Here is a 23,514-nt window from a genome sequence, read left to right on the forward strand (position 1 = left end):
AAACTATTCCACATGTATTAAAAAGTCTGAGGGCTAACTTTTAAAAACAAAACAAAAAACAACTTTTGGAGTTTGCAACACTCTGCTCCCCCCCCCCCTTCAGTCTGAGGCTTGACTTCAGGTTGTCCAGGGGAGGCATGCAGCATTTTCATACTATAGTGTAACATTGTCATATTGTAGTGTAATCTCACTTATCACACTCTCTCCCATCATTTCCCACCACAGGATTTCACTCTAAGTACCCAAATCCTTTTATTCTCCAGACTAACAAATTTTAAACCCTCTCAAGATGATCTGGCAAGTATCATTTGCAATCACTAAGGCAGTCTAGTCAGATATTATTTTTCTTTGGACTCCCCCCCCCCCAATCTCATGTAATGACAGGATCAGTTTCAAATGAAATACAAAAACCTCAGCCTTCAAACCATTTTAAATTAATCCCACTAAAGTCTAACTGAATGAATACCTACAATAACCATGTTGATTCCCAAAATTTATATGCAGCCCCCCCCCCTTTTAGGTCAACTCTGCTTTAGGTAAATGTAATCATAACACACTTCAAAGTGCTGACCTTCAAGAAATTATCTCCCTTGCAAAGAGAGTGTTTAATGGGTGGGCAGGAAAGTTGTACAGTACTGTACATAAGTACACTGCTGGGTTTTTTTCCAGGTTATCTGGACATGGGAAAAGCTCAGCAAATGAGAAAGGGCTGAACTGTTTCCTACAGCTAGTGGTGTTTGTTTACACCTGCTTAAGAGAAGATTAAGGCCAAAGACTTACTGAACACAATGAGCTTACTTCTGAGTAACATAAGCGAAGCCTGGCTGGATCAGGCCAAAGGCACATCTAGTCCAGCTTCCTATATCTCACAGTGACCCACCAGATGCCTCAGGGAGTACACAAGACAACAGGAGACCTACATACTGGTCCCCTCCCTTGCATCTGGCATTCTGAGGTAGCCTGCTTCTAAAATCAGGAGATTGCACCTAACCATCAGGGCTTGTACCCTGTGATGGAGTTTTCCTCCAGAAATTTGTGGATCTCATTTTAAAGGCAACCAGGCCAGATGCCATCACCACATCCTGTGGCAAGGAGCTCCACAGGCTAATTACACACTGGATAAAGAAATATTTTTTGTCTGTCCCAGTTCTCTTAACTCTGAATTTTACTGAAAAAGGAAGAATAAAGTGCTATTTATTTTAGAGAAAAATAAATAATAACACCATTCTCAAACACCTCTAGCTACAGCACATGCTTGGTCTTCACTAAATCCAGGCTAATCCCCCTTCCAGCTCCACACTCCCAAATCAAGGCAGATTTGCATCCCCATGACCTCTGAACACTGTGGCAAAGGGGACCTGGGGTCTGTCCCTCAAAATCTGGATGACTAACCTGAGCAATTCATTCATCTCTTAATGTGTCCCTTCAAAAGTTCAGCAGAAAAACTCCTGATGTCCAAAGGACTGGCAAAAACACTACTACTTGGGACCCAGGAACTGAGAGCCCAATCCTGTGTATGTCTACTCAGAAATGTTCCACTGTAGTCAGTGGAGCTTACTCCCAAGAAAGTGTGGATAGGATTGTAGCCTCACAGCCCAATCCTATACATGACTACTTAGAAGGAAGTCCCATGACAGTCACTGGGGCTTCCTCCCAGGGAAGTGTGGAGGGGATTGTCGCCACAGAGCCCAGCCCTGTGCCCGTCTGCTCAGAAGCGAGAGCCCTGTAGTCAGTGGGGCTTCTTCGCAGGGAAGTGTGCACAGGACTGGATGCTGAACCCCTCTCCGTGCCTCGGGGTCAGAAGGCCTTCTCGCTCGGGCCCGATCCCCCTGCTGCCAGGAGGGCCCTGCAGAAGGCGGAGGCCTCTCCTCTCCCTCCTCCAGGTGTGGCGACCCTGAGGGAGGCGAGCAGGCCCGGGCGCAGGGAGGCCACTCCGCCTGCATCAGCAACGGGGAGCGGAGCAGAGGGGGATTTCTGCCCCGGCTTCTCAACGCCCCCCGCCCGAGGCCTACAGAGCCGCGGCGCTCGCGTGATGGACGAGCCCGCTCCTCACCTGCTGGTATCGGCCGCTGCTGCTGGGCTCGGCCGCCGCCGCCATGGCGCTGGGTGGGGAGGAGCGACTCGGTGCCGGGCGCAGAGGAGGCCCCGCTGGGGACGGCTGACACGGCCGCCCGCGTCCCCCAATGGACGGAGCTGTGCTGGGGCGCGGAGGAGGAGGCCGACGGCGGGTCGGTGGCTGCTGCCGAGCCCTCCGCTTCCTCCTCCCTCCGCCTCTTACTCCTCCTCCTCTCCTCCTCCTCCTCCCAGGCTGCCGCCCCTCGCGCGGCCCGGAGAGCAGCGCCCGCTCCGTGGGTCGCGTTCCGAGCAGGGCTGTCTCTGGGGCGCGGAGGCGAAGCAGTGGGGCCGCCCCGGCTCCTGGGTCGCTTGGGGGTCTCTTGCGGGCTGTAGCTGCGCTGCGTCCAGGTCGGTCTCCAAGGGACTCTCACGCTGGGAGTGCGGCCCTCTGCGAGGAGGGGTGCCGCCTGTCTACTCAGAAGTAAGTCCCATTAGAGTCAAAGGGGCTTACTCCCAGGTAAGTGGATAGAATTGGGCTGTTAGTTGCTTGCCCACTGTGGAAATAATGTTTCCTATTGGGACAAAGCATTCATGAGGACTCACCGTGCTGTTCTGTGGATGTACAGCAGCCACCCCGTTTGTCTTTCTCCAACTGCGAGTCGGGACCCACTAGGTGGGTCGCGAGCCAATTTCAGGTGGGTCCCCATTCATTTCCATATTTTATTTTTAACATATTAGACTTGATGCTACCATGGTATGTGATGGCATTTGGGGAAATGTGACAGATCTGTACTTTGAAGAGGCTACTACGTATACTGTTTTTAACAGTGATAGTCAGTTGCGTTTACTCCTGAGTAAGTGTGGATAGGATTGCAGCCTAAGACTGTTAAAAGTTTTCCTGCTTGATGATGTCACTTTCAACCATGACATCACTTCGGGTTGGTCCTGACAAACTGTTGTTCTAAAACATGGGTGCCCAAACCCCGGCCCTGGGGCCACTTGTAGCCCTTGAGGACTCCCAATGCAGCCTTCAGGGAGCCCCCAGTCTCCAATGAGCCTGTGGCCCTTCTGAGACTTGTTGGAGCCCGCACTAGCACTTGTTTTGTGCATGGCCTTTTATAGGCCTTGAGCTATTGCAAGACCTTCATTCATTCATATAAGTTCATCTTTAATATATTCATTTATGTAAACTTGTGTAAATTTATTCAAATTTCAAATGTAAATTAATTCTTTTTTTCCCCCAGCCCAGACAGTGTCAGAGAGATAATGTGGCCGTCCTGCCAAAAACTTTGGACACCCCTGTTCTAAAAAGTGGATCCCAGTGCTAAAATGTTTTAGAACAACTGGTCTATGACAATGAGCACAATCCTAACCAACTTCCCAGCACTGACGTAGCTGTGCCAATGTGACATGCACTTCATCCTGCATTGGGGAGGCAGTCAAGGAGGCCTCCTCAAGGTAAAGGCATGTTTGTTACCTTACCTTGGGGCTGCATTGAGGCTAGGTCAGTGCTGGAAAGTTGGTTAGGATGGCCCAATGTTGGTTAGGATGGCCCAATGTTGGTAAGTTGGCCCAATGTTTCTTAACCTGAGGCATGGGTACTACTAGTGGTACTAGCGGCACAGGGGTCTGGTAGTACTTGCAGGCCCCCTGGATATTTGCTGCCTGGCAGAGAGACCAGGAACATGACCCAACAAACAGCACACGAGGCTCCAAAGCATGGTTTTCTGCCCTCAAAAAAGCCCTCTCATACACCCTGAGGCTCTTTCTGGTGTTTGTCACATTGCACCCGACCTCCCAACCCAGAAGTAACTGGCAATGATGTTGCTGCCAGTTACTTCTGGTGGTACTTCGAATAAGTGGATCATGCGAAGTGGTACAGCGGAGAACAAATGTTGAACAACACTGTTCTATGAGCATCCTGCCGACACGGAATCCCATTCCCTGATGTTCAGCTCATAACTGTGTCATAATCGCACATCAGATATTATTATTACAGGATTCATATATTGTATATGGCATCTATATAAGGCATATATATATTATTACAGGATTCATATATTGTAGTGTGTGTGTGTGTATATATATATATATAAATAAGGCATCTATCTCCGGACCAGATCAGACGGAAAGCTCTTCAACCTCTCCAGACTGAGAGCAAAGTCCAGCTGAAATGTCTGCGTGACTTCCTCTTTGCCGACGATGCAGCTATCACTACCCACTCTGCCAAAGATCTCCAGCAGCTCATGGATCGTTTTAGCAAGGCCTGCCAAGATTTTGGACTGACGATCAGCCTTAAGAAAACACAGATCATGGTTCAGGATGTGAACTCACCTTCCTGCATTACAATCTCTGCACATGAACTGGAGGTAGTCCATGACTTTGTGTACCTTGGCTCAACAATCTCCGACACTCTTTCTCTCGATACTGAGCTAAACAAACGCATCGGTAAAGCAGCTACCGCGTTTTCCAGACTCACAAAGAGAATCTGGTCCAACAGGAAGCTGACAGAACATACCAAGATCCTCGTCTACAGAACTTGCATCCTGAGTACACTTCTGTACTGCAGCGAGTTATGGACTCTTCGCTCACAACAGGAGAGGAAACTGAATGCTTTCCACATGCGCTGCCTCTGACACATCCTTGGCATCACCTGGCAGGACAAAGTTCCAAACAACACAGTCCTTGAACATGCTGGAATCCCTAGCATGTATGCACTGCTGAAACAGAGACGCCTGCGTTGGCTGTACAATGGCATTATAATATTGGAGGCAATATTGGAGGAATGGAGGCATAACCACCACTCAGAGCGCGATACCATAGTCTTTCAAGACTGAAGGTTGCCAACTATATTGTAGTACTGTATATAGCAGGGGTGGCCAAACTTGCCACATATACAATAAACTCTGGATATTTAAGAGCCACAAGGGAGATGTTTGAGAGCTGCAATATTTAAAAAATATTTAAATTCTTAAATACATTTACTCACCATGAACATTAAACGTGTTTTAATCCATTGGTCTCTCCATTTATACCCAGTAAATAAACATAAAGCTCAAAAATTTCATATTTACCTTTTATATTAATTGTGATACACGAAAGAGCTGAGCCAACATATTTCTGGGAGCCAAACATTATATGTCAAAGCAAGGATCATAGAAAGTGGGTAATTTGTACCTGGGCCCAGGGACAAAAAAGGGGCTCAGTAGCCAAAGGAAGGGGCTGAGAAATTTCCTGGGATCTTACATTTTCCAGTCTCACCTGTACTCACAGTATGGAGAGAGAGTCAACTTGTTCAGGAAGTATAAGACCTTTGGACAGCTGTGATTGGTGGAACTAGAAGAGCAAAGATCAGAGGCAGGGATAGATCAGATTGTGAGGGTGGAGAGCTATGGGACAAAAGTTCTCAGCTGCCCTTGAAAGTAGGGATTAGGAGTTCCTGGTGGATATGGAAGTAGTCAGGATGCCAGCACAGAGATTTAAGGAGGGGGACCTCACATGATCTGAACAATGAATGAGATGACTGGTTTGGGCAACAGAAGGTTGGACACAAGTGAGAGGGCTTGGATGGGAGAACAGAAGTTTAGAAAGGAGAGGGCTGCAGTAGTCAAGCTGAGAGACTAGGATATGAGCCACATTTGCTCCATGGAAACATGTTGCAGGCAGTCACAATTGGCCTTGTGCAAGCTTGAATTAAGGAAAATGCATCACAATGCAGTGTGTGGAGGAAGGAGAATGCATCCCTAGCTCCTTACAATCACAGCTTTTGTAGTAGGAAAGCTAAGTACAGTCAGTTCTTTTTATATGCATATTTGCTGTCTGGCAAATATTGCTTATCTGCAAGGGACAGAATTGCCACCTACTTCTTATCTGCAATTTTGTTCTCCTTATTCACAAATCTGGTGCCAGTGCAGTTGGGGTGGGGGGAAGGCTCTTTGCAGCTATGAGCTGACAGTGGAGGGGAAAGAAGTTGCTGCGCTGGGGCGAGCCAAGAGACAAGTGGAGGAAGGGATAAGTAACCCTCCCCCCCACTGCTGAACTCTGAAGCCCCATCAGTGAGCCAGCAGCCTTCAGTGAGTTGAGGGATAGCCAGCACAGAGGAGGAAGCATCAGATGTTGGAGATGTTGATAAGCCCTCACTATTGCCCAGCCCCATAGATGTCAAGTTAAGATTCAGGTTCATAAAGTCCATAAAGTGTATGGTGAAGAGGAACCTAACTCCATTTTCCCCTTAGGCTCAATGATTCCATATCCACTAATCCAGTATCCACTAGGTTTTCCAGGAACCTAACCCTAGCAGATAATGACTGTATGCGCAAGGAGGTGTCTACTTACATATACATACACATAATTTCCAAGCAATCAATTCTGAGAGTCTAGGGAACTCCTTAAGCCCATCAGGCATTTGAATACTAGAATTGCCATTGGAAGCACAAACATTTGCTTCTGCGAAACCACATTTATGTCTAGTCCCAAAGAGAAGTGACATTATTTTAATGAAAGGTTGTAAGCTCTTAAGAAATATACCTTGAGAAAGGATGCCTTTCTGCATCCTGATGCCACATTGCCAATTGCCAAGTTAAATGTTTCTGGCACAATTAAATGCTATAGGAGTTTCGGACAGTGTGCTGCTTTGGAATTTTCAATATACTGTAGTGCTCTACTAGAAAAGGTTGTCATTTTAACTTAGAGAAGAGGATTTACTGTTCTGGGAGGGATTAAAATATCCAGAGAGAAGAGAAATTGTTAAACATATAAAGTTGCCTTATACAGAGTTAGTTCCTTACTGTTGACTCCAGTGAGCTGCCAATGTGTTCCTTGGGACTTAAGCCAGCAGGGAGCTTGTTGGTTACGTCCAGTCCTCTGCAGAGAGGTCCCAGGCAACACTGATCCTCAGCTCCCTGGCAATAAATGGGCAAAGGCATCATCTTGAAGGAGACAGTAAGGATATACTAGGCTCCCTGGATGCAGGTCACACTATTGTTGCCCAAGGTGCCAGAACATCTCCTTGACTGAGAAAGCACAATCCCATCCCTGAACACTGAATGACTGAGCAAATGGAAGAGTGGGATGCTGGAGGGAAGCAATATGAATAGGCCTTTCCCATTGTGATGAATCCTCTGGATATATATTTTTCTATATTTTGGACAGTTTCTAACACCCCCAGCAGTGTCTGTGCTGCCGAGCCAAGTTGTTTCCAAGCACTGGGTTGAAAGGCTGCAAGGCTACCTTGACACGCCCCTACAAGGTCATCTCTCTCAGTCATCATCCTCATGATGTCAAGTCATCCTTTGCACAAACTCCTAAATTATTTGCTTATTTTATGGAATTGCTTTCCAGGTGGTGCTGGTGAATTCAAAATTATCCAAACTGAATATGCAACACCATATAAACCATCACCCCAGAGGCAAAGGGGTGACTTGTGTATTTAGTAATTGTAAAATACATAAATCTCTGCTTCTTTTCCGAAGGAATCTTGTGACAGCAGTAGCATTCAACTGTCTTCTCATCACCACACCAATCAGAATTCAATTAGGAAGCTGGGGGAGCACCTGGAGAGACAAGGACCTCTGAAATTCAGCAGTAAGCTGTCACTTTGTTTTTAACAGACTGGGCTACTTCCATGGAGTACTGTTGCAGGAAGTGGCTAGTGCTATCTGCCTTGGGACCATTTCTACACAGGCTGTGTCTCTTTAGAGTATGTCTCTTACTGATTTTCAAGGACTTCCCAGGTTGTCATAGCAACCACATACAAAGACAAAGCTCAGCCTGGTTATATACAGTTTTGTTTATATCAACACCATGAGACTACTGAATAATCTTGACTGTGCAAGATTACAGAAACTGCTCAGGCTTCAGCAAGGAAACTGTTTAATGTTGATTTTGCCCAGTTATGATTATGATGATGAGGGGACAAACTCAAGGAGTTTTCAAGGAGTTCTACAGACTGGGGGTCCAATCCTATCCAGTTTTCCAGTGCCAGTGTAGCCATGCCAATGGGGCATGCCCTGCATCCTGTGGTGGGGAGGCAGTCACAAAGGCCTCCTCAAGATAAGGGAATGTTTGTTCCCTTACCTAGGAGTTCCATTGTGGCTGCACCTGTGCTGGAAAGTTGGATAGGATTGGGCTCTCAAATGGTTGCCTATTAAGCCAAAAAGTGATGGTGATCACTAAAGTGATCATCATCTGAATGTATATTCCTTCAGCTGTTTACTCCAGCCTGCATTTCCCTTTCCTTCCTATTTTCTCCCTTTTGTCAATATCTGAATTGCAAGAGTCCCAAGGCAGGGATCTGTCCTCTCATTCTTTTCAAAGCATCATGTGCATGAATGGCACTGAATAAGTAAATAATGGTATCAAGATGCTGTAACCTTAAAAAACAGAACAAAGAAAAAGAAAAAAGAAAAACTAGCCTGGTTCCAGAGTAACTAAATTTTCATAAGGATATTGTAGAATAAGGATATTGTAGAATAAGAATAAGTCCACTGGACAGGGACTTTCACCTTAAGGATGTACATGAAACACTCCTAAAACTAAATCGCCACCAAAAGAAGTGGGAAAACAGATTGAAAAGCCCAGACTGGAACACAGGAACAACTTATTATAGGACAGGCTCAGAAGAGAAAGTGACAGGGTCACAAATTGTCCCCTACAGGTCTTAGCTGAAGCCATATCAAGGTATCACTGACCAGCAATCCCAGCCTCAGCAGGTAGAGCCTTGGAGAAAGAGAGGTAAGAATCTCAGGCAAGCAAAGGGAAGAAGAGTTGCCAGCTCACAACAGTGACTTGCCCTATGCTTCCTGCCACCCTGGAGAGTGCAATCATGCAAGATAGTGAATGCTTCTGCAAGGTACACTGACCTATCTCCTCTTGCTTGCCAGCTCTCTCCCTCAGGAAAGCATGGCAGAATCCCCATTCACCCTTTCCAGAGGGAGAGTGCATGTGAACAACAAAAGGCTGTTCTCTGCAGGATCATGGCTGTGGTCTCTTGCTCACACACACTCCCATTTCAAGGCGGCACAGCAAGACTGGGTGTTGTTGCAAGGGGCAGCTGCACCCCTGCTCCCAAGTGTGAGTTGTGCTTACTTCTGCAAAGAACCTGCTCTGATTGTTTACACCTTCTCTTCCTGGGTGGCACAGTAGGGAGGACTGGACTCCTTAGGACCGATCACCCCTGCTGCACTGCCCAGCAAATGAGATTATGCAGGGGGTGCTCCAGGCACAAGCAGCCCCCTCTGCTTGCTCGCATGCCTATGCTCTCCCCTTGCAGGTACCAGAGCAATGGGTCCAATCTTTCTGTCTTCTCCACCCAGAGGGGGCAAGCAAGCCTGTGGGCAGAACACACTCTTGGCAGCCCCACTGACCCCATCGCACAGGGCCTCTGAGAGGAATTTTATTAGGGGGTACAATGTTTCTCTTGGGCCCCTTCCCAAAGGGGGAGGGAATGAAGCAAAGCAGGGGAGGGTGGTGACAAGGGTGGGCAGAACAGGAGTGGGGACAGGGCAAAACAAGGCAGGGTGGCAATCTTTGGAGCCCAGAGTACCTGGTTTCCCAATGCAGGGCCAGGTCTACCTGCCAGTGTGGTGTCAACAGCTAGATACAGTAATATGGAAAACCAAACATGCCCCTCAGTCTCTCTAAAATCTTTTCAATATAGAAAATCATTGCAGAAAATGAGCATCATTGTATTGAAGCTCACAGGAGAACGGGCAGTGTCCTGTGTGTACCAAAACTCAGCTGTAGCCTTGCAGCCGTGTCCCTGATGCACAAGCCGAAGAACTACTGCAGCAGGCCAGTTTCCACCCAGATCTGACACTGCATTAAGAAGTGTCAGGTATGCATTCCTCTGCCCAGCACTTTTGGTATGCAGGCAGTGAGTCCAGCTGAGATAGGAAAAGGCAAGAGCCCAGGACATTTCTGGGGCCCCTTCTGTGGCTCCTGGGCCCACCTCCCAGGAGTAAGCAGGCAAAGGGATGGTGATGGTCTCACACGCGCACCCCTGGGCCTGGGTACAAATGACCCCCTTTGCCCCCCAGCAGGAGCAAGCAGGCAAGAGGGATGGTAGTGCACTCTCTGAGCCCAAGCCTCTGCTGGTCTACTCAGAAGTAAGTCTCATTCTAGTCAGTGGGGCTTACTTCCAGGAAAGTGTGGGTAGGATTGTGACCTCTCTCTCTCTCACACACACCCCAAGCCAGGCAGGCCAAAGTCCGAGCCTGGGTCTCTGCCTGCGGCCAGACCAGAGGCGGGGCAGAGCCGGCTGACTCAGCGCTTTCGGGCCCGCGCGCTCTCGTGGCCGCTCATATGACTTGCTGAGCTCAGCAGTGGGCGGGCTGGCGGAGGAGGCGAGAGTCCGGACGCGCCGCAGGGACGGTGAGCGGAGCAGAGGGCGCCTGCCGGTTCTCCGGGAGTGGGCGCGCTGTAGGTGGGGGAGAGCGGGTCGGTGCCTTGCACGGGCACCCTCCGGGGACGGGAATGGTGCCTGTTGCTGTAAAGCCGGGCGCGCTGCCCTGGTGGGGCTTGCACAGAGTCGCTTCCCTCCCCCTCCCGGGTCGCCCTCCTCTTCCTCCTGGGCTTTGTGCTCAGAAACTTGCCCTCCCTGTTTCCTCCGCCTGCGCCGTGGATCGTTCGGGTCTGGAATGCGGATGCAGATCACTCAGGGTGCAACCCTCTGCACGCTTTCCTGGGAGTAAGCCCCATTGACTAGAATGGGACTTACTTCTGAGTAGGCATGCATATGCTTGGACTCTAAGGCTACAATCCCATCCACACTTTCCTGGGAGTAAGCCCCATTGACTAGGATGGGACTTACTTTTGAGTAGACATGCATAGCATTGGGCTGTCACTCTTTAGTCAAAGCTGGTCGTTCCTTCGATCAAGGCAGTTGGGGACATCAAATGGCTTTCTATGGGATGAATGGGGGGGGCAAAGTGCAGGGTGCGGGGGGAGTGAGCTTTGTTCCGCCACGTATTAGACTTCTTAAAAAGGACGAACTGTTCAGTATACTAGTCTGCTTACATCTCACACATATTTTCTCTGAGGACATACTATTCATTTGATGGAGTTAAGAGTCAAATAAGCATACTCAAAGTTGGTGCTTTTATTTTAACTTCTGGTTGATGATTTGTTCCGGAGATAGATGCCTTCTGTTGCAGTTCCAAAGGCATGCTTCAGCAGGACAGCGAAGAAAATCCCAAACAAGGTTGGTGCAAGAACACAGCCCTGCTTCACTCTGCTTTGGATGTCAAAGGGGTCTGATGTGGAGCCATCGAAGACAACAGTGCCCTTCATGTCCTTGTGGAAAGATCTGATGATGCTGAGGAGCCTGGATGGACATCCGATCTTGGGGAGAATCTTGAAGAGGCCTTCCCTGCTGACCAGGTCGAAAGCCTTTGTGAGATCTATGAAGGCTATAAAGAGTGGCTGTTGTTGTTCTCTGTATTTCTCCTGCAGCTGTCTAAGGGAGAATACCATATCAGTAGTGGACCTGTTGGCTCGGAATCCGCACTGCGATTCTAGATAAACGCTCTCTGCAAGTACCTGGAGCCTCTTTAGTGCAACTTGGGCATACAGCTTTCTTACAACGCTAAGGAGAGAGATGCCGTGGTAGTTATTGCAGTCACCCCTGTCAGCTTTGTTCTAGTACAGCATGACGTTGTTTGCATCCCTCATGTCCCGTGGTACTCCACCTTCTCTCCAGCAGAGGCAAAGGATTTCATGCAGCTCAGTGGCAATGATCTCTTTGCAGCACTTTAGGACTTCAGCAGGACTTTAGGACTTCAGCAGCAGATAGACTTCATCTATCTCCAGACCAGATCAGACGGAAAGCTCTTCCCAGACTGAGAGCAAAGTCCAAAGTCCAGCTGAAATGTCTGCATGACTTCCTCTTTACCGACGATGCAGCTGTCACTACCCACTCTGCCAAAGATCTCCAGCAGCTCATGGATCGTTTTAGCAAGGCCTGCCAAGATTTTGGACTGACGATCAGCCTTAAGAAAACACAGGTCATGGTTCAGGATGTGGACTCACCTCCCTGCATTACAATCTCTGCACATGAACTGGAGGTTGTCCATGACTTTGTGTACCTTGGCTCAACAATCTCCGACACTCTTTCTCTCGATACCGAGCTAAACAAACGCTTCATTAAAGCAGCTACCACGTTTTCCAGACTCACAAAGAGAGTCTGGTCCAACAAGAAGCTGACAGAACATACCAAGATCCAGGTCTACAGAGCTTGCATCCTGAGTACACTTCTGTACTGCAGCGAGTCATGGACTCTTTGCTCACAACAGGAGAGGAAACTGAACGCTTTCCACATACGCTGCCTCTGACACATTCTCGGCATCACGTGGCAGGACAAAGTTCCAAACAACACAGTCCTTGAACATGCTGGAATCCCTAGCATGTATGCACTGCTGAAACAGAGACGCCTGCGTTGGCTCGGTCATGTTGTGAGAATGGATGATGGCCGGATCCCAAAGGATCTCCTCTGTGGAGAACTCGTGCAAGGAAAGCGCCCTACAGGTAGACCACAGCTGCGATACAAGGACATCTGCAAGAGGGATCTGAAGGCCTTAGGAGTGAACCTCAACAAGTGGGAAACCCTGGCCTCTGAGCGTCCCGCTTGGAGGCAGGCTGTGCAGCATGGCCTTTCCCAGTTTGAAGAGACACTTGGCCAACAGTCTGAGGCTAAGAGGCAAAGAAGGAAGGCCCATAGCCAGGGAGACAGACCAGGGACAGACTGCACTTGCTCCCAGTGTGGAAGGGATTGTTACTCCCAAATTGGCCTTTTCAGCCACACTAGACGCTGTTCCAGAACCACCTTTCAGAGCACGATACCATAGTCTTTCGAGACTGAAGGTTGCCAACAAATCTCCCAGGAATGGACACACAAGGAGGAAGAGGCAGAGATAAAGGCAGAGGAAACGTGTTTAGATGTTGAAACACTTGCACAGAGGTGTGGCTTGGGGGTGGGGAATGTGAATTTAGACATACAGAAGTAATCCAAGGTTTAAACAAGAGTTGCAGAACAGAGATGAAAAGGCAGTTGGTCCTGCTGTGGAAAGACAGGGTCAGGCCCAATGATTGTGTTGACTGAGAAATTCATTTTCCGGGTTTGTGCCATTTGTCTTTGTTGAAGTTAAAGAATATGAAATAGCCAGAGGAATGTAACTTTGTGTTGGATGCTTTGTGTTCTTCATTCCAACACATTTTTGTGTTTATCCTTTTTTCTTTTTCTTCTTGTTCCTATATTGGAGCCAAAATACTATATTGGGGAGCCATAAGAACATAAGAACATAAGAACAGCCCCACTGGATCAGGCCATAGGCCCATCTAGTCCAGCTTCCTGTATCTCACAGCGGCCCACCAAATGCCCCAGGGAGCACACCAGGTAACAAGAGACCTCATCCTGGTGCTCTCCCCTACATCTGGCATTCTGACTTAACCCATTCCTAAAATCAGGAGGTTGCGCATACACATCATCGCTTGTACCCCATAATGGATTTTTCCTCCAGAAACTCGTCCAATCCCCTTTTAAAGGCGTCTAGGCTAGACGCCAGCACCACATCCTGTGGCAAGGAGTTCCACAGACCGACCACATGCTGAGTAAAGAAATATTTTCTTTTGTCTGTCCTAACCCGCCCAACACTCAATTTTAGTGGATGTCCCCTGGTTCTGGTATTATGTGAGAGTGTAAAGAGCATCTCCCTATCCACTCTGTCCATCCCCTGCATAATTTTGTATGTCTCAATCATGTCCCCCCTCAAGCGTCGCTTTTCTAGGCTGAAGAGGCCCAAACGCCGTAGCCTTTCCTCATAAGGAAGGTGCCCCAGCCCCGTAATCATCTTAGTCGCTCTCTTTTGCACCTTTTCCATTTCCAATGGAAGCCAATGGAAGCTTTTTCCACCTGGCCACATAGCAGTTGAGGGGGCAATCAGGGATGTGTGAGGATGGAGGATGGAGGAGGCTATAACCCCCCCTTCCATGGTCCTGACTGGGGTCCTGTGTGGCTGCTGTTTACATTTGGAAGGTCAAAGTATGCAAGCCTCAGTCATGAGATCTGCATATTGTCTAACCTTTCTTTTGCACTTTGATTGTGATCTGTAGTATATAATTATCATCTACGTGATACTTTAAAACTTAATAGAAAATGGGTCCCTGTCCCAAAGAACTCACAATCTAAATCAGTGATTTTCAACCTTTTTCATCTTGCAGCCCACTAGCAAGGCACTAAAATGGTCAAGGCACACCATCAGCTTTTTGATAATTGACAAGGCAAGCTGTGCTGTCAATGGGGGCTCACATGCTTCTGATTAATGACCCTCTCCCAAATTTCCATGGCACACCTGGGGACCATTCGCAGCACACCAGTGTGCCACGGCACAGTGGTTGAAAATGGCTTATCTAAATAGACACACAAGGGAGACAATAGAAGAAGGGAGTGGTGCCAAGGAAGATGGGGAAGAACATGTGATTTACGTCATATCCATGTACTCCAGAACCACCATTCAGAGCGCGATACCATAATCTTTCGAGACTGAAGGTTGCCAACAACATGTACTCGGACTTCGCTGTAGTAAGGTAGAGAACTAGGGGGTATTGCCAAAGGGGTAGTAGAGAACTAGGTGTATTGACACAGAAAAGGTAGGTTTTGAGGAGAGGTTTGAAGGAAGTAAGAGAGGTGACATCACTCAGATGAACTCCTCAGAGGGAGTTCCAAATATGGGGCAACAAGAGAGGAGTGCAGCAGGATACCTTCAGGCAACTGATGGTGGTGGAGCTGGAAGAGTTAAAAGTCACAGGTAGAAGTGTAGTGGGATATGGGAGCAGAGAGGTGGGATGAGGCTGTGAGGGCTTTGTAGGTAAGCATGAGGTACTTGTGCTTGTACCTCCTAGCTCTGGGAGCAGATAGAAAGTCAGCTCAGGGATTTAAGGGCTGGTATGAGGTGATCAGAGTAATTGATGTTGATTTGCAGAGGGCTGGATGAACTTGATGAAGCACAAGAGAGGAAGAGGTTGCAGTGGGTGAGGTGAGAGATGACTCTGGTACAAACTAGTGTTTTTGCTGATGCCTCCCTGATTTCTTAATCTAGGATGGCGAAGATTACCCTCAGCATTTTGATCAGGACAACTGTAGCATGTCATCAGAACCAAAACATTATTTGAGCCTAGTATTTCTATCCACTACAATTCTATGGAGAAATCTGGTCCGTCTAAATTTTCTAGTTTGTTGGATTCTACACCCTATTTGACTTACAGAGCTACATCACCCCGATATGCCTCTCCCCATCATTTCCAGGATACACAGTCTATGGAATAACAGTATCCTACTGTTCTAGTGAATGTTCTATCGGGTTTCTGTTAATGCCCGCTATATCTCTGTTGGTTTTTGCAACCAAGTGCTCCATCTCCCTCATTTTGGCTTAGAGCTTTCTGGCATTTGCATAGAAACACCTACACATTGAATGTTGACGTTCAGCAACCATGAGCTGTCTTTGTTTTCCCATCTGTATAATTGCTGTTTCATGTTGTGAGCTCTTCAGATAGGCTGGGCTGTAAATCAAAACAAAGCAATATGAATGCATTATACATTGTATTTCATAGACTCTGAGTAAACTGGCTTTTGTTTTCTGGAGAAGCTCCAATTATTGTTTCTACCCAGGAGCTAGTTCCTGCTCAGTAGTTCTTGGAAGAGAATGTACCTAAGCAAGAAAAACTGCTACTGGCATGATGAGTTGATAATTCTTAGGTTGGCCTTGGTTAGTCAAACTCCCCCCTCCCCCATACTTGCAGTCTGTTTGTTAAACCATTGTTTTCAACCTTTCAGGTGAAGATGAAACTCATTATTCTAGAAAACTATGCTCAGGCCAGTGAATGGGCTGCAAAATACATCAGGAATCGAATCATCCAATTTAACCCTGGTCCAAACAAATACTTTACCCTTGGACTTCCTACTGGTAAGTTACAAGTTGGAACTTATTGGGGACTTTGGTGCCTACTATGTCAGTTCAACTGCTTCTAATTTCCTTCTTCCTTGCTCTGCTGGAGCACTCAAGCTACATAGTATTGCCATCAAGGCATGACTCTTATACAGGATATTTGCTGCTAATGGTTAGATGCAACAAGGGTAGTGCTATTTGTGCAAAACAGCTCCATGCAATAATCGGAATTAGATTGTCTGCTTTCCATACATAATATGTCCAAATTGGCTTAGCACAGAGGATCCTGAGCCTCTGACAACCAGTGTGCAAGAACGTAGTGCTTAGTGGATGAGGCAATGACCAGCTTCTGGACACAATTCCCTCCCTACCTTGTGGTTGTCCTAACAACAGACATCACACTAGTGTAGAGGTGAATGGAACTAGATGTTACAAGGAACATGGTTGTGTCAGTTGAAAGCAGCAGTAGAAAACACAGACACTGTGTTGAGGATCTTCCTTACCATCCATGGTGTCTAACTCAACTTAAAAGGTGTCTTGACATAATGACTGTGCAATTCCCCGCTTCTGCTGGTGGAAGTGAAGAAATGCATGTCATAATGTCAAGAGCTGGAACCCAAGGTAGGTGGTGGTTTTAAATTGATATTATTAATGGTAGAACTTCTGTAAACATAGTGTTGAAAGATATTTGTCTATGCTGAAAACTTTTTAGTTGGAAAGTGATGAAAATAAATAACCAGACATGATGGAAGGGAAGATGTGGTTACTTTGACACAGGCCTGATGTTTTTGGCAGCCGCCCACTGTTTCTTGCTATTTGAGACATCCCATGCCTAGAACTACAGTGCAGTTATTGGACTGTCAGCCTGTTCTGAACATGGTTGCACGGCAGGGCAGAAGCACATTCACAGTTTAGGTGCTTAGTTTCTGCTGCTTAATTGATCTGATAAGCCGTGGTTGATCATTGATTGTCCCAGGATTTCTGTCTGATATGTATACTGCCTCATCATAAGCATAGGAAGGTTGGGTTCATGTTCTTTACATTCTGGTACTTGGAAGAGTGGACAAGGATGGATGGCACTGCTAAGAAATGGTGTTTTAGAACTGGGGTGCTAAATCAGTCTTGCAAACATTGTCAAGGTTTTGAATGAAATCAAACAAATGAAGCTGGGATTAAAGTTGCACAGTTGGGGCATGCTTTTGTGCCTTCCATCTGTAGTAACACAAAATATGACTGTGGTTGAATGCTGCATACTGCTGAGCTTTGTTCAGAGCGGTATTGGATTTTGTGCTGCTTTCTTCAACCTGCAGGAAGCACTCCATTAGGATGCTACAAAAAACTCATAGAATACTACAAGAATGGAGATCTCTCTTTCAAATATGTGAAAACCTTCAATATGGATGAATATGTGGGTGAGTTGCCTCAGCTATAAGAGGAAGAAATAATTGCACTTTCCTGCCCACATGTGTTGTTTACTTGGTTTGTAGGGTGTTTGTTTTGTAATGTAATGGGTAAGAGACTGAGCTGTGAACTAGAAAGGTCCTGACTCATTTCCTTCAAGGAACTCAATAAGTAGCCCTGGGGAAATCATTACCTCTCAGCCTCCAAACCCCCCCCCCCTTATCTACAAGTGGAGGATAATACTGATCTACATAGTTGCTTATCAGGATCACTGGGAGCTGATACAAAAAATGAACAGCTACAGCCATTGTCCTACAGTCACAGAGGTATTTTAACATGAGGTCACATATCCTTCTATCAGGTCTGCCAAGAGATCACCCAGAAAGTTATCACTCCTTCATGTGGAACAACTTTTTCAAGCACATTGACATCTCTCCTGAAAACACTCACATTTTGGATGGAAATGCAGCTGACCTAGAAGCGGAGTGTGAGGCTTTTGAAGAAAAAATCACAGCAGCTGGAGGAATTGAGCTCTTTGTTGGAGGTGAACGTTTAAAGGAGTGGGGAATGATGGTGAGTTCGCACATGCATGTTCATCACTTGGTGACTGCAATAGGAAGATGACTTGCATGCGTGAAATGGCCATTGCAGCTGAACACAGAGCTTTTGTATTGCCTCAAAACACAGAATCTGCAGCAAAGGGAGTTCCTGTTCAAGTGCAAGTCAGACTGATGAGCCATCAAGTGATTCTCATGCATGTGTGGAACAGGCAAGACAGTTAAACAGAACAGAATAAAATGTTATTCTGTTGTAATGTGGTGTTTATCATAACCTTCCGCATAATTGTGTGTATTCTGCTCTTCTCTGGTTTTTCAGTATAATATGGAGGGATTTCTCCAACTACTTGCTCTTGAAGTGTCGCCTGATAAAAAGGACTGGAACAGCTCCAAAATACATGATTTGGAGTTTGTGCCCAGTAGTCGTTCAAACACTAGCAGAGGATATGCAAGAGCAAAGAGAGGCTAGTAGAACTTTCAGTTAAATATGAATCGGGGCTACAAGAATATGCAGATTTTAGGTTTAAAGGTCACTTTTTCCCATCTTTTTTGCAATGGTTTTGGACCTAGGAATTATTATTACTAGCTCAATTTATTTTTTAACTACATAAAATCCTGACCTTAATGCGTGTTTTAAGATTCCCCAAGAAGGCTTTAAACTTGCATTTCTTGAACTGCGTCCTCCATGGCACATTGGTTCTGCAACTGAAGGAACACTTCAAAATCAGTTGGCAATGTGGTAGCAGGGGGAAACAGTTAAGCATCACATTGGGCTAGTGCAAGTCCTTGTGTAAACTGAAGCAGCTCATTTAATCCAAATCCATATCATTATTCATGATTGCGTTTACATCCTGTTAAATAAGATTTTTGCTACTCTGCCCCCCCCAATTCACATTAACTGAAAACTAGCCAAACTTCTCTATAAGTGGATGAATTGGACACAAGCTAAACACAAAACCAGGTAAAGAGCCAATTTACTAACTTGTAGCAACAAATTCTATAACTAGGATCTGTTTCTGGTTGTTAGAAACTGGTGCTACTGCCCTGGGTGAGGGAAGATGGGAAAGTTGGGTACATGCAGGATACCATGTGGAACAGGAAAAGGGGCTGTGATTTTAAAGTAGTTGAGGGGAGACTAGTGAGAGTCAAGGGACTTGGCTTTCATAAAAACTGCAAGCCAGGAGACAGAGGGCTGGGATGGCATTTAAGGCATGAACTTGTATTCAAATGAAGTGACTGTCTGTTAGCAACCTAGCTTATTCCAGGCTTGGATACTGTTTGTGTGGAGATTTACCTTAAAAGTGCACCTTTGCTAATTACAGCTTTTACATCCACACTCACTTCTGTTCTTTCTGCTTGCCATTCCTTTTTCCAGTGCCTTTGCCAGCTCCTGGTATATGGAAGTGGGTGTCTATTTATCAGAGGCAATTAAACATTCACCAAATGCTTTATGAGCTAAACTACACTTAAGCATCCTACCAGGAGATAATGGTGCTTGAATATTCAGTGGTGAAATCTCACTCTTGCAATCTTTGATTCAAACTTTGCTTCTGTTAACTATTGTGAAATTTTAAACTTGAGCTGTCTCCACTGCAGGTATTGGTCCAGATGGACACATTGCTTTCAATGAGCCAGGCTCCAGCCTGGTGTCCAGAACCAGAGTGAAGACCTTGGCTATGGATACAATATTGGCAAACGCCAGATTCTTTGATGGAGACCTTGCCAAAGTGCCCACAATGGCTTTGACAGTTGGAGTGGGTACAGTCATGGATTCCAGAGAGGTTAGAAGCAAAGTAGTTCCTTACTGGAGGGGAAGACATAGAGGGCTCTGGGGCTGGTGGCAATACTTGACTGGAGTTGTCTAGACTCTAGACCAGGGTAGCCAAACCACAGCTTGTGGGCCACGTGTGGCTGTTTGAAATATAATGTGCAGTTCTTGGAAATATGTTGGCTGAGCTCCTTTTTGCATCGCAATTAATATACAGGTTGTCCCTCGTTATCTACTGGTGTTCCATTCTGGAACCCCTAGTGGATAAAAAAAATCCATGGATTAAAAAAACAGTGGAAAAATAAATTTAAAGACCCATTTCCAGGTTTTTTGCTACTCCATTGCCCCTAATGGAAATAAGGCCTTGCCTCAACATCTGCAGGGGTTTGATTCTGGGACTCCCTGTTGATACCATAAAATGTGTTAAATAAAAACAGTTTAAAAAAATAAAAAAGTGAGTCCCTTTACAATTTTGGTTTAAAAACAAGTTTTCTGAGTGTTGTTGAGAGGCAGTCAGTAATTAGAAATGCAAAGGTCCCCCTGCCTTTGCCTGGCTCAGCTGAAGAATGGAATGATTGCTTGCATAACTGTCTCTCTACAACAGTAAGAAAAGCAGTCTTTTAAACTAAAGGGATGCATTTTTCCCCTTCTCCAGGGATCAGCACATTCCTTCTCATTTGCAGTGGCCATGCATGTTGAGTCAAATCTGTGTATAACAAGGTTGGACCTGTAAAAGGTAAATAAGAAGTGTTCAACCTTTCCAGGTATAAACTGAGAGTCTCCCGGATTAAAACATATGTTTAATGTTCATGATGAGAATTTAAATGCTTTTTAAATATTGTGGCTGTGGGTCTCAAACATCTGAAATTTATTGTATGTGGCTCTTACATTAAGCAAGTTTGGTCACTCCTGCTAGACTATTATGTGTTGCTCTTATTAGATTAGCAGGTACCAAATCCCAGCCCCTGGGTCAGATCCAGACCCACCAGGATCCTTCTCCCAGATGGAGCTTATCATTCCGCCTGGGGGGCCTCTCCATTCTGCTGCAGATCACCCCTGACCTTCAGAGCAGCCAGCCATGCATACCTGGAAATTTGGGCACAAAGCATGCTGGATCAACAGACCCTGGAAGCAGCTGACCACCATGAAGATTGTGGGCGATCTGCAGCAGAACGGAGAGGACGTTGGGTGGAAAAGATAAGCTCTGTCCATGCCAGGGATGCCTTTCTCGGCACACAGTGGTTTCCACTTTGCAAACCGCTGTTTTGATAACGAGTGGATTAACATACATATAACCAATTGCTTAAAAATACTCCTTGTTCTTTTTTTTATCCAATGTATAATTTATAAATGTGTGATTAATCTTGCTCCACAGTGTATGCCCCCTATTTTCTATGCAAACTGTATAAATCAGCAAATAACAGATTGATCCGTTGTTTTTCATTGCTCTCCCTTGCTTGGATAGCTGATCATGATAGGCACTGTAAATCAGCTTTGCACATAAAGCAACAAGCCACTAGCCCCAAAATTCTATATTCTATCTTATATATTCATTTATGTAAATTTATTCAAATTTGAAATATATATTCTTTTTTCCCCCAGCCCCCAACAGTGTCAGAGATGAAGTGGCCCTCCTGCCAAAAAGTTTGGACACCCCTGTTGTAGAGCTTTAGCCTGAGCCTCTTCTGCTTTCTCCACTGAGATAACCTCAGCCTAAGTGCAGTGTTTGAATTACTTTAAATCCATACAAACTGAGGGTAGCAAAGAGTTCCTTTTGTGTATTTTCTGAAGCTCTAAATGAAAGGTCTCATCCTCTTTCCTGTGTATTTTGTGACTCAGGTTATGATTCTAATCACTGGAGCCCATAAAGCTTTTGCTCTGTATAAAGCTATTGAGGACGGAGTGAACCACATGTGGACAGTATCTGCCTTTCAACAACATCCCCGTACTGTCTTTGTATGTGATGAGGATGCCACTCTGGAGCTGAAAGTAAAAACAGTGAAGTACTTCCAAGGTAAGTAGACAGATGAGGTTCAATGTAATCAACCTCATCTATAGTAACAGATACCCAGATGTATACAGGGCTGACATGTCCCTTGGCCACATATTTTTCCTATTTTTATACCACCCTTTTTCCAAAGTGCTCAGGGTGGTATAAATAAATCCACCCTTGCAGTTAATGTTGATCACTTACCTGAAAACAAGTAAACACATGCTCCTTTTAAGAAAGATTTCTGAGAAATGCTCATAATTGCATGTTGTACTGGAGTCTGACAATAAGAGTATGCCTAACTCTTTGGTGGTATGATGCTGGACATTTACATTAAGATTTAAGTCTCTTTTTGCCTCTTGTAATGTAATGTCTCTCACCACCCTGTTACCTCCTTCCAAGAAGAAAGGTCCACCTCTAAGAGATTAGAGAACAATATCTCATCTCCCAGTTAGCTAGAAGAGAGGTTCTACAAGTAGGGATTCTTCAGGACCCACCCCCCACCCCAAAATCAGGTACTTCCTTCATCCCCACTTCACTGATGATGTGGGATGGGAAAGCTGAATACATTATATCTTTCAGCTTGAATGATTGGGCATGGGTGCTGATAATGAGGATAGCAGCCAACTATTGTAACTAGTTCCAATCTGACAAAGCAATTGAATCCCCAATCTTTATTTAGAGCGGAGGTGTCAAATATAAGGCCCATGAGCCAGAGCCAGCCTATGGAAGCACTTTACCTGGCCCACATAATAACTGGGCTCTCCCAGCACCACCCTTTCAGCAGTGCTGCTGGCAGAAAGAGTGGCCCACATAGTAATTGGGTTCTCTCAGCTTGATAATTGGGCTGTCCCATATTTTGAAAACATGATCAGAATTTGCATATTTTCTCTTGTCACTTGCTAATGAGTTCTTACATAAGAACAAAATGCTTATTTCTGGTCAATTGCTTAATGACATTACTTCCTGCATAATTACATCACTTGTTTAATGGTGTCACTTTTGGCCTACCGCATTCACCATGAATACTACTCAGCTCACTGCTTGAAATGAGTTTGACACCTGTGATTTAGACTGACTGGTCTGCTGAACCAAATATCCATCACCTAGTGCCCTGAATCTGAATGCTTGTGTAAAGTTGCTCAGGAGAAGTTGCTCCTTAACGTCCAAACCTTTTTATAAGAAAGCAAGGAATAAATAGACATACATTTTAATATATAAATTTAGGGACACATTTTCATTGGAGTTAAGTTCCTGATGTTTCATCTAATCTTTCTCATTGTGACAGGTTTGATGCTTGTCCACAACAAACTTGTGGATCCATTGTACAGCATAAAAAAAACAGAAGCAGAAAGAAGCCAGTCTAAGAAACCATACAGTGATTAGTCTCTCAGAACTGGCTCATGGGATTTTTTGGAGGAAGACTCGCAAAGAGAGGCTATTCTGCACCAGCTGTTGTATCTTTAGTCTTCAGAGAAACACATTACTAAAGGGGTTCTTTTCTGTGGACCTAAACGAAGAGGAGGTTGCAGCAAATAGGATGTCGCCACCTCAAGTGTTTTCTGTTGGCACACTTAGCAGTTCTGTTTTTAATAACAGACCAAATGAGAAACAATAAAGGCTGTTCATTCTCCTTACTAGAATGTTATGTACTTTAGGGTTACTGGGAAAGAATACATTTTTTCTTAATATACTACATATCTGTTTAAATCAGGGCCTTTGAATGGAATGGAATGTCTGGAATTTTGTGACACCTTGCTACTAATGTGACTTTTCTACATTATATAAATGTTTTACAGAACAGAA

General features: G+C 45.6%; 2 protein-coding genes across 5 annotated transcripts in view; one reads left to right on the top strand and one right to left on the bottom strand.

Annotated features, from left to right (window-relative positions):
- Positions 1-2,452, bottom strand: part of NDFIP1 (Nedd4 family interacting protein 1) — a 36,377-nt gene extending 33,925 nt beyond the window's left edge. Inside the window, exon 1 of the mRNA XM_066617882.1 lies at positions 2,054-2,452. Coding sequence (XP_066473979.1) covers positions 2,054-2,098 — 45 coding nt within the window. The 5' untranslated portion in view covers positions 2,099-2,452. The remainder of the gene's footprint in view (positions 1-2,053) is intronic.
- Positions 2,177-23,514, top strand: GNPDA1 (glucosamine-6-phosphate deaminase 1). 4 transcript variants are annotated; one of them, XM_066617881.1, is made up of 7 exons: positions 2,177-2,536; positions 15,881-16,010; positions 17,303-17,404; positions 17,755-17,937; positions 19,547-19,731; positions 21,558-21,732; positions 22,997-23,514. In XM_066617881.1, exons 2-7 carry the CDS (start codon positions 15,887-15,889, stop codon positions 23,092-23,094), a joined length of 867 nt encoding a protein of 288 aa, XP_066473978.1. In that variant the 5' UTR covers positions 2,177-2,536; positions 15,881-15,886; the 3' UTR covers positions 23,095-23,514. The 4 variants fall into 4 exon arrangements, with proteins under 4 accessions (XP_066473978.1, XP_066473974.1, XP_066473975.1 ...); XM_066617877.1 differs by lacking the exon at positions 2,177-2,536 and adding an exon at positions 10,375-10,425; XM_066617878.1 differs by lacking the exon at positions 2,177-2,536 and adding an exon at positions 10,393-10,473.

This window comes from Tiliqua scincoides, chromosome 2 (genome assembly GCF_035046505.1).
Source record: "Tiliqua scincoides isolate rTilSci1 chromosome 2, rTilSci1.hap2, whole genome shotgun sequence".
Lineage (NCBI taxonomy): Eukaryota > Metazoa > Chordata > Lepidosauria > Squamata > Scincidae > Tiliqua > Tiliqua scincoides.

Excerpts from the sequence above, each read along its gene's own strand:
- GNPDA1 (XM_066617881.1), top strand. The coding sequence starts at position 15,887 with ATGAAACTCATTATTCTAGAAAACTATGCTCAGGCCAGTGAATGGGCT. Across the intron at positions 16,011-17,302 it reads TACCCTTGGACTTCCTACTG|GAAGCACTCCATTAGGATGC; the intron begins GTAAGTTACAAG and ends TTCAACCTGCAG. Across the intron at positions 17,405-17,754 it reads CAATATGGATGAATATGTGG|GTCTGCCAAGAGATCACCCA; the intron begins GTGAGTTGCCTC and ends TCCTTCTATCAG.